We start from the raw sequence: 20,434 nt of genomic DNA, 5'->3' as shown, positions 1-20,434 counted from the left end.
AGCACTACACTCACCACTCACATGCCTTTGAAACACAGAGTGCTTACTTCTGTCTGTTGCACTCATTCTTCCTGTAAACAGCTTTTCTTTTCTCTTGGGAGAAAACAAGGAAAGAGGCTGATAAAATGCTTTTAAAATGCTGATAAAATCAGCATTTTATCATAAAATGCTTTTAAAATCATATCTTAGATTTGTTTAGTGGTTTTTCATATGTGCTCGCATATACTGTGTCATTTTCATTCTCAACACAACTTAGTGAAGAGGAAATTTAAGACTCAAAGAGAATAAATGACTTGCCTAAGATCACAGTCCTAGAGCTTGAACTTGGGTCTTTTCACTTTCTATAACCCATGCTACATCCTCAGTAACACATTTTCAACAGGTTTCTGTACTCTATTCGTTTCCCTCCAGTAGGAAATAAATGGATATCATGTTAAATAGCTAAAGGCCTTCTTTGGAGGGGCCAGTTTTCCCAGGTGAATAGACTTATGCCTTGCAGCCTCTCACTATCTGTCGTTGCCAAGAGCTCCCCCAATACACCAAGTACAACTGCTCCTGTTTGTTTCCCTTTCACCCGACCCTGACATATCATTATGCTGTAGTTAAGTAGACTTCACGGGTTCTGGGGGGGAGGAGGTTAAGGTAGCCTCCAGCCATCCCCATGCAGCTCTATTGTGGGAATGTCAGGGTTCCCTCTTCTGGTGAGAAGGAGGTATATTGCCAATTTTTCTCATTTTAGAAATGGAATATTTTTCACATAAGATTTTCTGTACTCTATGTTAGGTGCTCTGGAGTAGATTCCAGAATTAAGCTTGCTCACAAGACATGATTAGTTCTTACCTTCAATGTAATGACTTCTTCCTTTATCCAGACCAACCATGGATCTCTTACAGGATGAGGTTTTAAAATTCACCAACCTTTACTACCCTTTATTACATTATTGGTCTCTCTAGCTGTTTCTCCTAGTGTCCGCCAGGGGCACTTGACCTTGAAATTCCCAGCGGGGTATGGAAATTATAGAAACCAGCTCCAAGAACTGCTGTAGCCTGTGGTGGTGCTTGGCACCTCAGGGCATTTTCTCTCCTGTTTGTTAAAATAAGTGTGTGCGTGTGCATATGGGTATACTTGTATGTGAATTTTTGTATATATCCTTAGTGGTATATCGGTATATCTGTTGGGTCTCCGCAGTTATGTCTCTTCGTCTGCAAATACAAGATGAATTAGAAACAAATCAAGTGAAAATAATTTTTCAGTACCTACTCTGGACCTAGTGCTGGGTTAATTAAGTAAACTGAAACAGCTATTGTTCTGAAAGTTGGCAGCACTAGAGATCTGGACTGGGATTGGAAGGAGATAATCTAGGCTCTTCCCAAATTAATAGAAATAGACAAAACCCTCTCCATCATCTAATTTCCTTGCTGCTTTAGAATTTTCTGTTTTATTTCCTTTCCTTCTGGCTACCCTGATTGACCCTAGGCTTCTGACTGACCCCTTGTACTTTTCCTAGATGATGGGACCCTCTCTTCCACCCACATCATCTAAGAGACCTATTCACCATAGCATCAATCTTAAAAGTCTTCAATCCCTGCTCATGGGAATCTAAGAGGAAGTGGAAGAAAAGAAAAAGTGCTTCTTACACCTTCCTTTCCAGTTTTCCCTTTACTGGAAAGATAGAAGGCTGGCACTCCCCACAAGGGCTGCTATGTCACCTTCAGAGGGCAGTCACCCGCCCTTCTTCCATGTAGCAACATGGTCACTTTTCCAAAAATAAAGGTAGGGATTAGGATTGGCTGTTCCTAGAGCAATTGTTCCAGTTTATTAATACATTTTTGTAGTTGCCCAGTTTACCCCCAGGCCTGGACGTTAATTCCTCCACTATGATATTAGATATAACCATAACCTCAGGAAATACTTTTCTTCCCACTAAAATAGTGACTTGCAGGTCCCTTGAGGTTTCTACAGGGATGCTTGTCTGGGGAAGAGGCACACAGACATGAAATGGCAGTGAAACCTATGCACAGACTCTCAACTCACAGTGACACAGCAGCAGGGCCAGAGTGAGGTACATACAGAAATAGCTTCTCACCTATTTACTGGCTCATTTTGTAGCTGAGGGCTTTCCAAAGCTGAGACTAACTCTTTTCAATCCCCAATCCCTGAAGATAACCCTCTCCCCCACCAAAAATAATGGAAAACTACGAAGATACTGTAGGATTCTGTCCTGTAATTTGGGAAAGATGCCTGTGGGATTTTATTTCTCTGGACATTCCTTTCCATAGATTTCATTTCAGATGGTAAGGAAGAAGCCTTATCAGTTTTCTACCTCAGCGATTTAAAAACAAAGCAAAAACTAAACAAAAGCAATTCTGGCAGACATAAATGTCATCTGTTTATATTTATGCGGTTTGCTCTGCCCAATCGACCTTTCTGCCCAGGTTTAATGATGCCACTTAAAAAGCCATTCACACGTTCCCTCTCCTTTCAGAGCTTTCAAGCTGAAATTGATTTCCTTATTCAACTCCCTTCTCCCCCTTCCCACTCCAACCCAGGCTCCTTCCCCCAGCGTGATTATGTGGAAGCGCTGTCACTGGGCAGTGCCGTGGGGGGTTTTCGTTTTGGGAGATTTGGGGGGTTTTTTGCCACGTGCATTAAGAAGTAGCCACAGTTCAGCTGCTAACGGATGCCACCAGCTTCTGGCTTGAGGAAGAGAAGCATAAAGGTCATCTCATCAGCAGAGTAGTGCTCTCTGTCCTCAGCTGAGTGAAGGTACAACACTCCAGGCCAGCGGGAGAGGACTCAGTGAGGGGAGGAGCTCAGGAATGAGGCTGCAACTAGGAACCCTGCCTTTGCTTTCCTTGCGATCAGAGAAAATAATATGAGGACTTTGTTCTCTTTCCCCCTCCACTTTAGCCCCCTAATAGCTCCTTACGGCTACATGTTGGTATTAGAAAGAACTTCTACTGCCTTGCTTATGCCCACATCCTACATACTCACACATCCTCTACCTTTTCCTGGCCCAGGGCAATAGGCTCAGGTTATAAGCTGCCTTCCAGAAAAGCTATACATTCGATTATTTTTACGTTGGCCCCCTCAGGTAGCAGTGAGTTGTCTGAATAAGATCAGTTGCAGTTTTGTGGGTAAAGAACATGGGAGCAGGTGCAGCTCTTAGGGTGGGGAAGTACAATGCCCAGAGCAACTATAGTAAAGGGGGAGTTGTTAAATGCCTGACACCTCACAACTGTACAGTTTTCCTGTGGCCCTTTTACGAGCCATGCTGATGAATACCCTGTCCTCTTTGGCAGGGGAAGGGGAGAGGTGAGCCTGTCGAGCCTGTCACTCTGAGTATTTGTGCTGTCTGATTATATGAGCCCTAGAGGATGGGGGTGGGCACAAACTGGGGAATAGGGTACAACAGATGCTGTGTCTCCTGAGCTGTTCTCTCAGACCTCCCACTGTTTCTTTTCCTTTCCTTTGACCGATGCTACCTGAGAAAAGCAATCACGCTCACTTCCCAGCATGACTGGTGCCCAGGGCAGAGGCTGCAACATTTCCCAGCACAGGAAGCAGTGCGATGGCGGCAGCAGTGGCAGCCCCAGAGCACTGAGCCATGAAGGCAGCAGCATTGCAGCAGGTTTTCGAGCTAGCGACCCTCAGTCCCATTTCTCTACCACCAGACACACACATGAACTCAGCCTGTCCATCCACAGAAATATAGTCTGGAGGGTCAAGGGCAAAGCCTCATGCTGGACAGTCCCCCGTGGGGAAGCAGAGCTCCTGCTCATCTCTCCCAGCAGAAACTGTCTATCAAACTGCTTCTCCCTGACCCCTTACCTTGCTTTTCACCATGAGGAAGAGTCAGGACTTAATGTTCCTCCTCATTGAGCCCTTTCCTTCCCCCAGACTGTGAGAGGGTAAGACCATATCTATGGTTGCCTGGGCTAAAACCTCAGGGCTGCATCCAGTCAGTCACCTTGAACCTGTCAGTAAAACCTTCAGAGAGTCTCACCCTCCCACTCCATTTCTGCTGTCACTGCTCTAATTCATAATCACTTTGTTTTGTTTCAGTAGCCTCCTAACTAGTCTTCTGGTCACTAGTCTCTCCCTCCCTTTAGCCATCTTGCATTCGGCCACTTGGGTTAGCTCTCTGAAACACAAGTCCTGTTCCCAACACCTACAGGATACAACCCTTACCAGAATGTGCTTCAGACTCTGACACCAGCTATTTATTTAATGTCTGACTCCCTAATAGACTGTTCATTCCATGGGGGTAGAGACCAGTCTTTTTTGTTTGTTTGTTTGTTTGTTTTGTATACCCAGTGCCCAGCATCAGAACTGGCACATAGACAAATGTTCAATAAACATTTGTTGAATAAATGAATAAATGTATCTCATCTCCTGCTACTTCCCCTACATAGCCCCTGTGCCTTAGCACCTTGAATTATTTGTCATTTCCTGAGCATGACATATATCTCTATGCCATTCCCTCTACTTGAAATGTTCCCAATTCACCCAACCCTTGCCCAAGAATTATATCCTGCACATTTATCTTCTCCAGAACAACCAGAGATCGCTGACTTATCTGCAGCCATTACCAGAAAAGCCTGCACGTGCCTGCAGCCCTGGCCCAGGCCCCAGACTGGGACCTGTACCATGCCCAGACATTTGAGCAGTCTGACCTGGGAACTTTGACAGAAATGAAGTAGTTTTCTGCCAATCATACCAAAGTACCCCCCACCAGGTGAAGGCCAGGAGGGCATTGGCATCTTCCACTCAAACTTCCACTGGTTCGAAGTTTCCACTGGTCTGAGAGAGCGTCAGAGACCAAATCAGCAACTATCTCAGATTCCTGGCAGGACACAGTTTAAGTGACCCTGAAGCCAGTAGGTGGATTTGCTTACTGGCTTTCCCACTTAGGGTTAGCTGACAGGCCTAAAATGTAGTTTGAATGCACAACCAACTGCTTTTTTCCTGCCACCCAGGAGTGTCACCTTCTGGACCAGGTGTGGTGGTCATGCAGCTGAATGTCCCTAATGGACCCCAGCACCCCCAGAACCCATCCATGGTCCAGTGGAGTCACTGTAAATATTACAGCATGGACCAGCGGGGGCAGAAACCTGGAGACTTGTACAGTCCTGACAGTAGCCCCCAGGTGAGTCCCTGCAACCCAGCTTTGTCTTAGCAGGGAGGTAACCAGATTCTTCTCAGGAAGTAATCTTTGCCATTGACTGAGCAACCTCTGTTACTTGTCTCTCCCTGGGCACTTTTTGGGAAGAAACACAAGAAATAGAGGAGAGCATCTTCTTTCAAGGAACCTAAGATTTAAGGTAGCAGATGGGACACATGCTTGAAAATGCTAAGGGAATACTTAAAACAGTATGTCAAAAAGTGGATGTTAAAATAATACAAACTGGGCTTCCCTGGTGGCGCAGTGGTTAAGAATCCGCCTGCCAGTGCAGGGGACACGGGTTCGAGCCCTGGTCCAGGAAGATCCCACATGCCACGGAGCAACTAAGCCTGTGCGCCACAACTCCTGAGCCTGCGCTCTAGAGCCGTGAGCCACAACTGCGGAGCACACGTGCCACAACTCCTGAAGCCTACGCGCCTAGAGCCCCCGCCATGAGAAGCCTGCGCACCGCAATGAAGAGTAGCCCCCGCTCGCCGCAACTAGAGAAAGCCCCCACGCAGCAGTGAAGACCCAACGCAGCCAAAAATAAAATAAATTTTAAAATAATAATAACACAAACTAATTACGGACTAGGGCTAGTTTGAAGGAGCAGTCTGACTTTGACAGAGTTCAGCAAGAGAAGTTTTCTGAGAGAGGTGACTTTTTTTGTTGTTTTGAGAGAGGTGACTTTTGTGTGTGTGTGTGTGTGTGTGTGGTACGCGGGCCTCTCACTGTTGTGGCCTCTCCCGTTGCGGAGCACAGGCTCCGGACGCGCAGGCTCAGCGGCCATGGCTCACGGGCCCAGCTGCTCCACGGCATGTGGGATCTTCCCAGACCGGGGCACAAACCCGTGTCCCCTGCATCAGCAGGCGGACTCTCAACCACTGCGCCACCAGGGAAGCCCATGAGAGAGGTGACTTTTAAGCCAAGCCACAGGAATACCCAGAGGGTAATGTTTGGTGTATGTATGATGTGTACTCCTCTCTCTCCCACAGGCCAACACACAAATGAGCAGCAGCCCTGTCACATCTCCTACTCAGTCTCCAGCACCCTCTCCTGTCACCAGCCTCAGCAACGTCTGCACAGGACTCAGTCCCCTTCCTGTCCTCACACAGTTCCCCCGTCCTGGGGGTCCAGCACAGGGTAAGGGGTTAGATAAGGGCTGGTTGCTGTCAAATTCACCATTCGCATCCCATTCCCAAGTGGGGAGATCGAGAGGGCAGCAACAGGCAGGGAAGCGGTGTGGCTGGTCATCCAGCTCTGGCCCTGTTCAGGCCAAAGACACCTGCCCCTCTTTAGTGCTGCCCATAGTTAATTTACTCTAGATCTCCGTTAGATTTTTAGTATTTACTTCCAAGTCCCTGGTGACTATGAGCCAGGGAAAAGAAGTTCACTGAACTTTCTAATGAACAACCAAGAGTTTAATCCATCAGTACTGAGTCTGAGGGTTGGGAATATGGGGTGGTGTCAGAAACGGTATTTGTCAGAAACGTTATGGTTTTAGAAGAGGGAATACTGGATTTGAGTTAAAAGACTTGGGTTCAAATTCTAGTTCTACAACTAACTAGCTTTGTGATGTTGAACATGTTACTTAAAATGGGACCTCAGTTTTCTAATATATAAAATGAGGTTAATCACACATAAGATGGAAATAATCTTATCTGCTTTCTGCCGTGGCTATCAAAAGCAGTATAAAAATAAGATGAAAATATGGATTAAAACTTCAGAGTGCTCTGAAATATAGTATTTATCACCAATAATAGGTAACACATGGTACTTAATATGTATCAAGCATTGCTATAAGTGCTTTACTTATAAGTACTTTACTTTATAGGTGCTATAAGTGTCTTATAGTCATTTAACCTCAGCAGTGCTAATGAGAGGAAAACATACCCAACATCCCATTTTCAGTAACAGAGCCAGGATTTGAACCTAGGCAGTCTGGCTGTAAGTCTGTGTTCTTCTCCACTGCATTGTATTGCCTCTCATGTGAGTCAGAAACTTGAGCCCTGGGTTTAAGGTGAGAAGAAACTATATGAGAAATAAAAGACAGTCATAAGGGTCTGTAGGTTTCCTCCAGGGCCTTTTGTCTTCAATGGACAGAGCCCTTCCTCAAAGGTGCAGGAACCTAATAACTCCTTTTGTCTGAGCTACAGCTGAGAGCCAAGGGGTTTAGGAAGAGAGAAAACTCTTAAATCAGTGACATGGGCACTCCTATCATAGATGAAGTAGGAATAGTATGCATTGTTGCTGTCCATCTCCAAAGCCCCATGAAGTCTCATAAAAGTCATACCATGTAGTTCAAACTTTCAGAAAACCATCTGCTCTTCCTCCCTAGGTGATGGTCACTACTCCCTCTTGGGCCAGCCATTACAGTACAATCTGTCCATCTGCCCTCCCTTGCTCCATGGCCAGTCAACTTACACGGTGCACCAGGTAAGGGTGTCTCCTATCAGCCTTAGGGCCATCAGAGTCCCCTTCTCATCCAGGCCCCTGCTTCTGAGCCATCCACCTCAACTAGCTGGGTGGACAAGAGAGACAACACAGAGAGAATGGACGAAGTGGGAAGAGCCTTTACCCCACTCCTGTACTCATTCCTCTCACCCCTTCCCCAGTGCCAAGAGGGAGAGGCTCTTTGTTTCTCAGTGGCCACTCTCTGGCCAATCTGACTGCCTGGTGGGATGGGGTCCTCAGGGTTGGGTACTGCTCCTTAATCTCTCAGACAGACTGGGATGTAAGGCAGTCATTGTTTACCTGGAGTGAGAGTTATCTTTCGAATATTGAAGGGACAGAGTGGATTGAAGCATGGAAACCGGAGCAAGAGACAAGCACTCAAATCTGCCTCCACTGACCTGGGGACAACAGACGTTGGTGAGTGACAGAATGCTGAATTCCCAAAAGAAGGTGCTTAACCCCTCCAGCCTTGCATTACCAGCCCAGGATGGTGAGAAAAGCCAGCTTAGGGTAGGGAGTCAAAAGAGGACCTTTTCATACTCAAGAGCAAGGAGAAGCTGGAGAAGTGAGGTGTCTCAGTCCTCCTTACCAAGCCATTCCAAGTCCTAGGGAAGATGAGGGTGAAAATTTGGAATAACACAATGATGGGGCTTGTTGAGCCTGCTATTAACAGACAGTCTTGTGGAAGTGGTCCTGACGCTGATCTAGGATGTCTACCTTTGGTAGTTCTAGACCCAGTTTAGGAGAGGCTTGATAAGAGAATATGGGGGAGTAACTCTCCTCCTGCAGGCCTTCCATACTAGGCATAACAAGATCTCTTGGGGTTTCGCCTACTGAAGCAGTTTGCTAAACAAGGTAAGGAAGGGAAACTGACTTCCCTAGATGATAAGAAAGAGGAATCTACCTGGACCAGCCTCTGGGAAGGGAATGGAACATATTTCAGACTGAGCTATTAACTTTGTGAAATAACATAACCAAAAGCCACACTTCCTTCACAGTAATTGCACCCTGTGAGAGAACTGAGGTATAGGTTTCCAGATCTTAAATCTGGGATTCTGATTCCCAGTCTCCTCTTGCCTACATCTCTAGGCTAGGAGAAGAGAAAGTTTCCTTTGTGTCTCCTAGTTGCCCTGATCAGAGTCTGGATGGTAGGGAGTTGGGTTGATTTGGGGAGGGAGGAAAGGGCCAAGTGAGAAAGGCTGGGCTTTTGAGGACATTGTATACAGACTTGGTCAGCTGGATGCTCCTCTGCTGGGCTGCTGGCCAGTCCTTCCTACTCTATACCTCTTACAACCATGTCCTGTCTCCTCCCCTTCCAGTCCTGGGACGGGTGCTGGAGGTGACAGATCTCCCTGAGGGCATCACCCGTACCGAGGCGGACAAACTCTTCACTCAGCTTGCCATGTCTGGCGCCAAGATCCAGTGGCTCAAGGATGCTCAGGGGCTGCCTGGTGGGGGTGTGGGGGACAACGGTGGGACTGCTGAGAATGGCCGCCACTCGGACCTTGCTGCCTTGTACACCATCGTGGCTGTGTTCCCCAGCCCTCTGGCTGCCCAAAATGCCTCCCTTCGCCTCAACAACTCTGTGAGTCGCTTCAAACTTCGAGTGGCCAAAAAGAACTATGACCTGAGGATCCTGGAGCGAGCCAGCTCCCAATAAATGGAGGAGAAGAAGGGACCAGCATGGCAGGGGTGGGGCAGGGTAGAGGGGGTCAAGGGGTCCTGTCAGACCACAGACAGAGGCAGAAGGTAAGGTAAGGTCCACAGACAGACACTAAACTGGAGCCTAAGACAGTAGCGATGAAGATGGAAACAGAGACAGACACTCACACTGGCACTGAACTCTTTCTCACTCCCCTGCCAAGGGTCCCTCTTTTTCCCTGGTTGGCCCCATGTCTGCTTCCCTCTCCTTCCCATCCTCTTCTATGATTTTTTATCTCTTCTCTCACCATGAAATTAATTCTTTCATATTTTTTGGTCAGGTAGAATTGGGAGGGTCCTATACTCCCATGTTCTCCTATTTCCTCACCATCCCAAGCTCCCTTTTCTTTTTTGGTCCTTATGAATATATTTATATGGACAGAATTAAGAAAAATAAAATTGATTTCCCCTTTTTCCCACCCCATCTTATCTCCCCAAACCCCACAGAGTTAAAACCTGGGCCTCCCTCCACCCCCCCAGAACACTTGTATATTGTTTGTTTGAGGTTTGTGCTGCAGTAACAGACACAGTATTTAATTGCACATACAGATGTTTGCTGGGTATATTCACTGTAAATTTTATTTAATCTGATTTTTTGTTTGTTGGGGGGTTCTTCGGGGGGGGTTGATTTTGTTTTTAAATATAAAAAGAAAATCTGTCACTGGACATCAGTCCGTTTTCTGTTGCCACCCTGGTATGGGTGGGGTCGGAGGGATTTGATGCGGGCTGGGATGGCTTTCTCTGGCGTATGCACACATATCTTCCTAACACTATTCCCTGCATCCTGTCCTACTCCTTACAAATAATTCTGATAAATGGCTGGGTCTGTAATGGGACTCTGCCACTAACTGTGGTTTACCAAGCACATCACTCTCAACTCTGGACCTCTGAGTTCTTACCAGTAAAATAAGAGACTTGGACTGACTAGGCGACCTCCGAGGTTCCTTCCACCCTGTTAATTCTGTGATACACATTTAGGGCCCTGGTAGCTAAGCCAGAGGAGTGTGAGTGACGTCCCAAACTGGGTCGAGATGCTTGCTTCATACCTGTCCATCTCATATTCTGAAAACTCTTCAGGGATGGAGGACTTGGGCCTTTCTTTAATCCCGAAGCCAGAGGATTGGGTTCTACCTGGTAGGAACAGAACCGCATGTTTCTTACAATAAAAGCTACATCAGTTGAACTTGCTGTGCCAAGATGTCATACTATCCAGGTGTGCTTAGCAGTCCCTGTCCTGTGCAGCTGAAGAAAGGTGAAGAGCAGAAGTCACTTGCCTGTAAGATAATAGAGCTTTCCTCTGTCTTCCCAAAGCTAGCCCTGTTGTTGTGCAGCCTGTCAGACGAGGGCCATTAAAGAGCCTGTTGACCCAGAACCATCCAGCAGCCCCTGCTGAAAAATGTCACCCACCCCTTAAGGAAAAAAGAACAGTAGGCAGAAATGACATAGCACATTGCCCTGGAAATCCCTTGTGTCTGGGTAGCAGTATCTCTCTAGCCAGCCTCCTCTGAAGCTTGTCTGGTCCAACCTCCAACATAATCCTTTACTTCTTACAGATACAAGGGATAAAGCAGCATGACATTACCACCTCCAAATTGCTCTGCTCTGAGATGGGAGCATCTCCTTTTTCAGCCATGTCACAGCTCAGACTAGGAAAAGGCTGCATCCCTGTGAGATAATGCCAGATACCTCATTGACCCATCAGATCATATGCATCAGAGGAAAGAGATGGAATCAGGGAATCAGAATGATAAAGGAAGCTTGAGGCTTGGCCATCCTACCTCCAAGAGTCTGCAGTTCCCATGGGAAAGGGGACGTTACTTACAGATGATAAAAACTCCATGTGTGACAGCTATTGCCTTCTGTCCAATATTAACAAAACAATCTGTACGTGATCATTAGACCCTCACTCCCCCAGAACCCCTCAGATGGAAGTCCCAGCCTGGCCTTTTTTAATAGCTCTTAGAATTCCTTTCACCCTGCAGACAAGATTTTAGAGGAATAGGGGAAAGATATCTCTGGGGGCAGCTGGAGGGAACAAAGCAGTACTACATGTTCTTCACTCCCTTACAGGATAGCAGCAAGGTACCCTTCTAACTACCCTTGGATAAGAAAGCAATCTAGTTTGGCTGATAGGAGAGCTCTGAAAATTCAAATGTTCCTTTCTTCACCAGTTTCCAAGCCCTTTCCTTCCTAAAGATTGGAGGCTAGATCGATGCTTGAGGGTAAAAAAAAAAAACATGGCCACAAGAAGATGGTGGCTGAGAAGTCGAAGGCTAGTTCCTAAAGTAGATCCAGGGAGGGTAGAATTGGAGAGATGTTTGGACCTTGGGAAAAGGATGGAGAAGCCTGTTTATAATTCATCTTCACCTTTAGTCATTTAAAATCACCCACATGAAGGAATTCCCTGGCGGTCCTGTGGTTAGGACTCCGCGCTTTCACTGCCGAGGGCCCAGGTTCCATCCCTGGACGCGGAACTAAGATCCCACAAGCCACACACACAGAGTGTGACCAAAAAAAAAAAAAATCACCCATATGAGTATGCAGCATGTCCCTTCCTGAATTTAGCCAGTTCTGACCTGCACACCATAGATGAAAAACCAGGCAACAGCAGCTCTGGGGGGATGGGAGGAGTTAGGGTCCAGCCCTCCCCGTGTCCAATTTCTCTGTGTCAGCTGTTGTCGCTCAGCTGTCCACTTTCCTCCAGCCCTGTCATTGCAGCTCTGACACCAAGGCGAGAGGCTAGGAGGTCTACAAACACCGTCTGGGTAGCTGGTGTGAGTACAGAGAGTACTGGGGGGGCTTAGCCCCCAAGGAAGAAGACCAGCCCTCCCCCAGCAGCACCGTCAAGATCCCAGGGGCTCCCTCTTTTCTCCACAGGCTGTGGACTGACTTAGGGAATTCCAAACGTAAGTTGCCTCTTCATCCTCTTTCCGTTTCCAGGACTGCTCACCCAAGCTTCCCCAATCCATAGTCTATTCCGCTGCCTCATTTCTCTGCTTGTCTGTGAGTAGTTTGGGTTTTAGGAGTAAAATTATTATTATTCTACTCCAGGACAAGAGCTAGGATTAGAGGGTGGGGTGGGGGTGGGATCAGGGGAATGGAGTAGTAAGGGAAGGAAAGGCTCATATTACTCAGAAAACTTAAAATAGCTGAGGCCTGAGGCAGGCTGGGAACTAGGCACTGGGCCCCCAGGGCTCAAGAGAGAGGTAGAGGAGAACAAATGTCCCCAGCGCATCCCTCCTCGCATGGTTGTGGACACACACATTAAACCTCTTGAAAGGGGATCTGGGAAGGTGTGTGTCACATTTCTATTGCCCACAGATTCCCAAGAGAAACAGAGTACCTGTAGGAAAATCCCTAAACCACACAGCCTTGTGCACTGTCTTGGGGGTGTAAACTCTGGGGTTGCCCCTCATGGTAGAAGTATGGTTATTGGTTTGAGGAACTGGTTGGGAAGGTCTTTAGTCTGTTGGGCTTTTCTCTGGACTTGCATGGAATCTTTCTGCTCATAAGCCTTATGGAAGGATCTTTGTTTAACCAAATTTCTCCCAAAGCCTCCCCTTCAAGGACCACCCCACTGCAAGGGACAGGAATATGGGCGGGAAGAATGGCAGTCAGGTATTAGATTTCACAGTGGGGTCCAACCTCTTGCAGGATGACAGAAAAGGAGGTGCTGGAGTCCTCCTCCTTCTCAGCAGAGACTCGGCAAAGTGGGGTGAGTCTGGGCTTCTGACCACTGGGTGGGGGGAGCTGGGAAACCGCTGCAGCCCTTGAAGAAAAGTGCTTGAATTGATCTCACTTGTATATGACTAATTTATTGTTAAAACGCTAGCTAGCACCCACAGCCCCCGATACCCCCTAATCCTGGGGTGTGCCCCTTGCCCCAGGCTAGAAAAATGTAGTTAGCTTCAGCCTTACCTACTCTAGAAAGCAAGACAGTTCTTTTAACATTGGGTCTCCTTCACTCCCTCCCTCAGCTACAGCGGCTGAAGCAATTATTCAGGAAGGAGTCTACAGGGACAAAGGAGATGGAGCTTCCCCCAGAGCCCCAGGCCAATGGGGAGGCAGTGGGAGCTGGGGGTGGGCCCATCTACTACATCTATGAGGAAGAGGAGGAAGAAGAGGAGGAGCCACCCCCAGAACCTCCTAAGCTTGTTAATGATAAGCCCCACAAATTCAAAGATCATTTCTTCAGGAAGCCCAAGTTCTGTGATGTCTGTGCCCGGATGATTGTGCGTGAGTCATGAAGGGAAGTGGAGAGTGTGATGTCGAAGGCAGGGGGTGGGGGAAAGGGTTTAGGAAAGGAGTATTTGTATATCAGACAGGCTGTGGTAAGATTTGGCTTTAAGAAAATACTATTCCAGACTGAGAGTGTTGGGTCCCAGACAAAAAAAGGACCTAAGAGCTAGAGTAGCAGCAATGGTACAAAGGGGAAGGGAAATCAGGAACCTCACCCAGATGTTCTCCCCACCTCCCAAGTCAACAACAAATTTGGGCTTCGCTGTAAGAACTGCAAAACTAACATCCACGAACACTGTCAGTCCTATGTGGAGATGCAGAGATGCTTCGGCAAGATCGTGAGTAGGCTCTGGGGAGCAAGAAAGTAGAAGGGAGGGGACGTGTTGCCAGCTACCTCCTTGCCAGTCCCTCCTCAAATCATCCCACCCATTTCCCCGCTTTTTTTTCCTCAACCCATCTCTTACTTTAAGAAGGGGTGAATACTCACGGGAGAGATGGGTTCTGGGCCCTACCTTGTTATCTCTAATGCTTTCTCCCATCCAATCCTACAGCCCCCTGGTTTCCGTCGGGCCTATAGCTCCCCTCTCTACAGCAACCAGCAGTACGCTTGTGTCAAAGATCTCTGTAAGTGCCCCATACGGGACCTGAGGGAATGGGCAAGCCTAGAGATGGTTTCAGCACGATCTCCAGATTGAGAAGCCAAATTCTGAAACAGACTCTATTTCCTATGGTTTTCGCTCAATCTAATATTTTAGCCATCTTGGATGCAGAGTCAGTATTCCCCTGTTTTATAACAGAGGGAGATAAGATTTAGCACGGGCTTTGTACAGTAAGAAAGAGACAGATAAGAAAGAGGCAGAACCAAGACTGAAACCTTCATCTGCCTGACTTCAAATTCTGCTCTTCATATGCAAAACCATTTCTAAGCATGAAGCAGACTGTCCTCATCCTTGTTAGAGCATAGTGCCAGACTCAGGGCCAGACCAAGAGCTGTGGGCATCCTGGGCAGATTCATAATTTGGCAACCCTTAAAAGTGTATTTGTTGACAATTTGCTCAACATTTATTTGGAGGAGAGGCTGAACTCTGTGAGGAGCATGGATGGAGAAAGAAGAACCCACTGGTGGTAGTACCCCAGCTTGCACATGCCACTCAGCGGAACAAAAGCCAGCAGTTAAAGGACCACTCTCCTTAAAAGGAAAATAGTGATTCTGAGCATTCCCCAACTCCCAAGCAACTCATTAGCAGAGTTGTCTTTCCAACATCATATAATGCTCTGCCTGGAAGGAGTGCTGGTAAATATTTTTCTCCATCACATTTCCAGTGATGTCTTTAGAGCTCTTTATAAATTGATGACCCTAGGTATACCCAGCTGACATTTTGCTAATTTTAAACACACACGCACCTACTCAGTCCCATCTCTCCCTTACTTAAGAGGTCTCTCTTTCCTCTAAGCCTTTTTCTGCCTCCCCAGTAATGTCTCCTTTCTTCTCCCATTCCAACCAGCTGCTGCCAATCGCAATGATCCTGTGTTTGAAACCCTTCGCAGTGGGGTGATCATGGCAAACAAGGAACGGAAGAAGGGACAGGCAGATAAAAAAAATGTGAGCACCCAGTTTTCCTACTGAGGCCTTCCAGAGACCCCATGGAGTAGGTCCTGTCTCCTCTCTGGAAAGCTGACAGAAGTAGGGATCCTCTTCCCCTAAAATTGCACATAACCCAACAGACAAATTTTTGCACGCAATTTTAAAAGGCCTCAGTTTAACAACTCCTGCCATAGCATGTGTTTACTCCAGGAACTCCCTTCTGAAATTCTCAGATAAACCACCATAACTAACTAAAGGCTAGGCCCCAGGGCCCTGGCATTGCCAGGCAACAGAGGAAAAGCTATGCTTTTGGATTTGGAGAGGAGAGCTTGTCATGCCAACTAATCAGAGAATTCTAGAGCCCCCCCAAGGGTCCATGAAGATAATCTGGTCTGACCCAATTATCCTATAGATGAGGAAACTGAGGCACAAAGCTTGTGGCCAAGAGCACCTTCATTTCCTTTTGTAATAGGTTACTAGATTGGTAATACAATAGACGTATTCAGTTCAGCAAGGAATTTGTTAGCATATCCTTATATCTTTCTGGACAACAAGGATGGACTAATGTGGATAATGGTTACAGTTAGATGGATTCCTAAAATTGGTTGAATGACAGCACATAAAGGATTCTGGTCCTTTAGGGAGTTTCCAACTAGAGGGAGATTTCTGATGCTCTATGACATGATTTAGTCCTTAGTCCTCACCTATGGACATTTTTTCACTGATACAGATGAAGATATAAATGATATATCCCATTAAGTTTGTGGGAAACCTAGGAGGGAAAACTCATACACTGAATAATATATTCAAAAATCTTACAGACTGGAAGAAAGACCAAGAACTAATCATTCAAAATTGTGTAAGGAAAAATACCTAACTGTTCTTGGATCAAAAAATGAAAATCAACTGCACAAAAACAGAACTAGAGATCTGGCCTCAAAGTAGTTGATATGGAAGTTGGGTGCAAATTAGGGATTTCTTGGAGTGAGCTATGACTTATAAGGCACTATCAATGTGATCTGACTGCTTCCAGAAAGGCTAGCCCACTCGGGTTCTATTCTCTTAAGGGAATTCTAAAAATTGTGCTGCCCATTTTTCTCTTACACACTGTAGTATTTTTAAGGGCAGACATTATAGTAAAGGACATGGATTTTGCAAGGTAGTGAGCTTCCTGTCAACTACATTCAAGCACAAAGTGGGTGGTCACCTGCCATGTTGTTTCAGAGGAAGTCCCTCCATTAGGAAGGTGGTTGACTAGATACTTCTTCCAAGGCTCCTTCCAACACTGAGATCCTATTCTCTAGTTCTCTGGCCTGACTTGAGAGCCAGGGCAAGCATGGGTTTCCAGGACAGCATCTTCCTAACTCTAGTGCCCTCTCCAGTCTCTAGCAGCCATGATGGAAGAGGAGCCAGAGTCTGCCAGACTACAGGAAGGCAAACCCCAGGATGGTGAGTAACACCCACCTCCATCCATAGAGATGGAGGAGGGTCAGGGCTCAGCTGTGGCACAGGAGATGGAGGGCCAAAGAGCATGCCCGGTTTGGAGGTAAGAGGCCCTGGAACAGAAAGGTAAGGGATTGAGGGCTGCACTCCAGAAGCCAGAGACAATTTGTCGGTGTTTCCCATTCCAGGAAACCCTGAAGGGGATAAGAAAGCTGAAAAGAAGACACCTGATGACAAAGTGAGAATATTTTCTCCCTACGGGGACCCCAGTCCTCTCCCCAACCTAGGTCTGACACCACTCACGCCACTCACGGCCTCAGCAGAAGCTCACACTTATTCCATGGGTTCCAATCATTAACCTGTCTTCTCCACCACCTCACACAGCCAACACATTCGTCTTAGTTCAGGGACATGAAAGAGAGGTGGAATGTAGTGTGTCTAGAAAATACCTCTGGCCTTGCCTCCTGCCTCTCAGTCTGGGACAGAGGTGCCCTGAGACTCATCACCCCCTTTCACCCCCAGCACAAGCAGCCTGGCTTCCAGCAGTCTCATTACTTTGTGGCTCTCTATCGATTCAAAGCCCTGGAGAAGGACGATCTGGATTTCCCGTGAGAGGCCTTAGGATTGGGGTGGCGGTGTACTGGGAGTGGAGAGGGGAGAGCCCCAGCTCCCTGTGGGAAAGGAAAAGGGGGGACTCAGGCATGGAGCCTATTTGGGGCTGGACCTGGGCACAGCCAAGGCTCCTAAATCTCAGAGGCCCCTTCCTTCCTCTCCCAGGCCTGGAGAGAAGATCACAGTCATTGATGACTCCAATGAGGAGTGGTGGCGGGTAAGAGAAATGTCTGAGACTCGGGTGGGACATGGGTTGAGTTTAGAACCAGAGATTGTGAGATTAATTACCCCTACCATCTCCTTTAGGGGAAAATAGGGGAGAAGGTCGGATTTTTCCCTCCAAACTTCATCATTCGGGTCCGGTCTGGAGAGCGTGTGCACCGCGTAACGAGATCCTTCGTGGGGAACCGCGAGATAGGGCAGATCACTCTCAAGAAGGACCAGGTAGCTCTGGTGCCCCAACTCAACCCCAGGCCCAGAGGCTTCTCTGCAAACTACACTTCTTGCAGATCTTAACCCATTAATGGGGCTAGATTGGGCCTCCATACCTCTGGACTCTCCTGCTCAGCTCTTCTACTGTTTTCTCTTGATTCCCCTCCTCCCTCGTCCCTTAATCCTTTAGATTGTGGTGCAGAAAGGAGATGAAGCCGGTGGCTACGTCAAGGTCTACACCGGCCGCAAGGTGGGGCTGTTTCCCACCGACTTCCTGGAGGAGATTTAGGCGTGAAGACGCCTGCTGGCGGGAGATAACCAAACCCCATTCTGGGCAGGCCCAGTGGAGGTTGGGGAGAAAAGGGGCGAAAGCAACTATACTGCTGGGTGGGGGAGATGGGAAGGCCCGCCGGAACGTGACGGTGCTTCCGGGAAGGGACTGGTTCCCGTCCCCCTCCCCCGCCGAGGGCGTCGGATACTTGGTGCCGGGAGCAGCCTCACTCGCAGCCCCTCAGGTCCAGCCTTTGAGATCTGGAAAAAGAACGCGTCTCCACTAGGGAGACGGGAGGGGGCATTGAGGCGAACCATCGAATGTTGCGAATTTATTAAAGTTTTGACAAAAGTTAGAAAAGTTTACCGTTTAACTGGGGGCCGAGGGGAGAGGGAGGAGAGAGGGCCTAGGAAGGGGTGGCGAATCTTCCCCAGCTCTCCCCTCACTACCATGGTGCGAGGTGGGGAGACAGATGCGTCCGCCAGGCAAGGCCTCTGTTGTCAATGAAGAAAGGGGAGCTGGACTGGGGTCACGGCCCCCGCGCCCCTGCTGCTGGGAGCAGGATCGGGTAGCAGGGTAGGTCCCACTAGCTCTTAGTGATTTCGCCGTGGGCAGCCCCTTGCATTTCCGAACCTGGCTCAGTTCCGAGCTAGGCCGCCAGGGGGCGATGCAAGATCTCGGTTGAAGTGCGAGGGACGGGGGTGGGGGGGCGGGGGGAGAGGAGAGAACCAGAGACACCAAGCTTGAGACCCTGGTCCTGGAAGGGGGTGGGGTGCGTGCCGTCTCCATGGCAACACTTCCTCAAGTCCTCCGGGAACTGAGCGAGCGAGACGGGGTGGGGGGGGGGCCTGACCCCTCCCGCGCGGCCCCCGCCCCAGCCCTTTGCGACAGGTACCAAGTGAGAGGGCGCGGGGCAGACAGCTAAGCAGCTCAAGCGGAGACCCCCCCTGCGGTGCGCCGTATGCAAATTATATTTGCATATGCAAATATGCAAATGTACCAGCCCAGGTCGCGGTGGCAGGTGGCGGGGAGCGGGAAGGTGTAGGAAAGGGAGCTGAAGGAGACGAGGAGTTTAGGGACCTGGGAGCGGACCAGTGAGCGGCAGCCTGGGGTGGCCGCTGGAATGGGGCTGGCTGAGGGTCTTGAGCTAGATGGCGGGTGGGGGAGGGTCAGCCTGGCCAGTCAAGAGATCCTCTTCTCTTCTGCCGGTTGTCAGCCAGGCCTGAGGTTGGCACCGCCTAGCAAGGTTGGCAGCGGGAGCCCGGGCACCATCTGCTGCTGGCGGGGGGAGGGCAGAGTCTCAGCTGGGCTGGGGAAGAGGAGGGCCCGGGACGGGAGCGCCCCCCTTCCTTCCAGAAAGCTGAGGTGTGTTGGGGGTAGGGAAGCACACGAGAAGACTCGCCTCAGAACCTGGTTCGGTTTCCTGTTCCCTTTGCCCTTGACTGATCCGGACGCCTCCGCGGCGGCGGGGTCATAAAGGGAAGCTCAGGCAGCCCCCTCGAATCACGCTTGGGCTGGAATATCAGATCGCAGGCCCCCCCTCCACCGCCGCACACAAATCAAACCTTTGCCCCCATCCCTCCTCACGATCCACCTACCACCAAAGCGGGGGGCAGGGACGGATAGGGCTTGGGTCGCAATTCTTCATCGAGCGATCAAAGGGACTCAAAACCAGAGCCTCCCAAGATTCTCGAGAGCGCCCCACACACACAAAATGCTGAAACAAAACCAATTTACTGGCTCATTGGGCGGCAGTGCTGGTGTAGGGGTACCGAGAAACAGAAAGAGCTGCTGTTCTCTCCCCCTACACTCGGGGGGCACCCTCCTCCCCCGCCTCCCGGAGCCAGCAGCTGTCCCTAATTAGAGCGGCGGTTTAATTGGATTTATCAGCAGTTAATAGGAAATTAAGCAAAGGACCCGAGAGAGGGAGGGTGGGAAGAGCGGGGAGGCTGACTGTGCCGAGTTCGAAGGACGGGTGCTGGGGTGTCAGGGGTGGGGGACACAAGGCCCAGTTATAGCAATTGAGCCCCTTGGTCACACCCTCCCCCCAGTACTTGTCCCGCCCGTGGACCCTGGCCTGTGGGCAGAGAGCAGGTCTCAGGAGAGGGAGGCAGGAGGGACAGCGACCCTGTGTGAGCCCCCAACGCCCCCCACCCCTGCCAGCAGCCGCCTGGGTGATAGATGATGCTGCCTCACACTGCAAAGGTCATAAGTCTAGGCCAAGGAGCTGACTGAATTGAAAACAGACTGAAGGAGGGGCCGGGTTACTAGGGTCCAGAACACAACCCACATCCTACCCCTCCCCAGTGCCCACCCGGCTCTTAGCAAAGAAAGTGCCCCTTGACGTCCGAAGATTGAGCAGCACCAGGGATGAGCCTGCCTCCTGGCTGTGCTGGGAGTCTCCCTATGCGGTTGCTAATATCCCTCTATGGCTTTCCCACCTCTCCCCCAGCTACCCGGGTTGAGGCTGGCAGGGTCGGCTGTGGCCAGAGAGGCCTAAGGTCTACACCACTGGCCCTGGGGGCCAAGAAAG

General features: G+C 49.1%; 2 protein-coding genes across 16 annotated transcripts in view; both read left to right on the top strand.

Annotated features, from left to right (window-relative positions):
* Window positions 1-10,502, top strand: part of R3HDM2 (R3H domain containing 2) — a 155,231-nt gene extending 144,729 nt beyond the window's left edge. For 11 of the 13 annotated variants that reach the window (XM_029205960.1, XM_029205966.1, XM_029205963.1 and 8 more), the window contains 5 exons: window positions 4,980-5,149; window positions 6,160-6,307; window positions 7,503-7,600; window positions 7,951-8,035; window positions 8,938-9,985. In XM_029205960.1, coding sequence (XP_029061793.1) covers window positions 4,980-5,149; window positions 6,160-6,307; window positions 7,503-7,600; window positions 7,951-8,035; window positions 8,938-9,278 — 842 coding nt within the window. In that variant the 3' untranslated portion in view covers window positions 9,279-9,985. Of the gene's footprint in view, window positions 1-4,979; window positions 5,150-6,159; window positions 6,308-7,502; window positions 7,601-7,950; window positions 8,036-8,937 lie in introns of all 13 variants that reach the window. The other 2 variants (XM_029205967.1, XM_029205956.1) reach the window with 1 other exon arrangement.
* Window positions 10,503-10,725: 223 nt separating this feature from the next.
* STAC3 (SH3 and cysteine rich domain 3) lies at window positions 10,726-18,295 on the top strand. Of its 3 annotated transcripts, XM_029205974.1 has the most exons (12): window positions 10,726-12,225; window positions 12,974-13,034; window positions 13,297-13,555; window positions 13,799-13,896; window positions 14,110-14,182; window positions 15,064-15,161; window positions 16,526-16,592; window positions 16,775-16,824; window positions 17,109-17,194; window positions 17,364-17,415; window positions 17,505-17,642; window positions 17,821-18,261. In XM_029205974.1, the coding sequence occupies exons 2-12, from the start codon at window positions 12,975-12,977 to the stop codon at window positions 17,917-17,919; spliced, it is 1,080 nt and encodes a 359-aa protein (XP_029061807.1). In that variant the 5' UTR covers window positions 10,726-12,225; window position 12,974; the 3' UTR covers window positions 17,920-18,261. The 3 variants fall into 3 exon arrangements, with proteins under 3 accessions (XP_029061807.1, XP_029061808.1, XP_029061809.1); XM_029205976.1 differs by lacking the exons at window positions 10,726-12,225; window positions 12,974-13,034; window positions 13,297-13,555; window positions 13,799-13,896 and adding an exon at window positions 14,631-14,852 and having other exon boundaries at window positions 14,002-14,182; window positions 17,821-18,295; XM_029205975.1 differs by lacking the exons at window positions 10,726-12,225; window positions 12,974-13,034 and having other exon boundaries at window positions 13,340-14,852; window positions 17,821-18,295.
* The last annotated feature ends 2,139 nt before the right edge of the window (window positions 18,296-20,434 follow it).

This window comes from Monodon monoceros, unplaced genomic scaffold, assembly GCF_005190385.1.
Source record: "Monodon monoceros isolate NGI ecotype Baffin Bay Population unplaced genomic scaffold, NGI_Narwhal_1 Super_Scaffold_6, whole genome shotgun sequence".
Lineage (NCBI taxonomy): Eukaryota > Metazoa > Chordata > Mammalia > Artiodactyla > Monodontidae > Monodon > Monodon monoceros.
This window is presented reverse-complemented; position numbering and strand designations above follow the sequence as displayed.

Coding starts and splice junctions, on each gene's coding strand:
- STAC3 (XM_029205974.1), top strand. CDS start 12,975: ATGACAGAAAAGGAGGTGCTGGAGTCCTCCTCCTTCTCAGCAGAGACT. Junction 13,897..14,109: donor AGAGATGCTTCGGCAAGATC/GTGAGTAGGCTC, acceptor CCAATCCTACAG/CCCCCTGGTTTCCGTCGGGC. Junction 16,593..16,774: donor GGAAGGCAAACCCCAGGATG/GTGAGTAACACC, acceptor TTCCCATTCCAG/GAAACCCTGAAGGGGATAAG.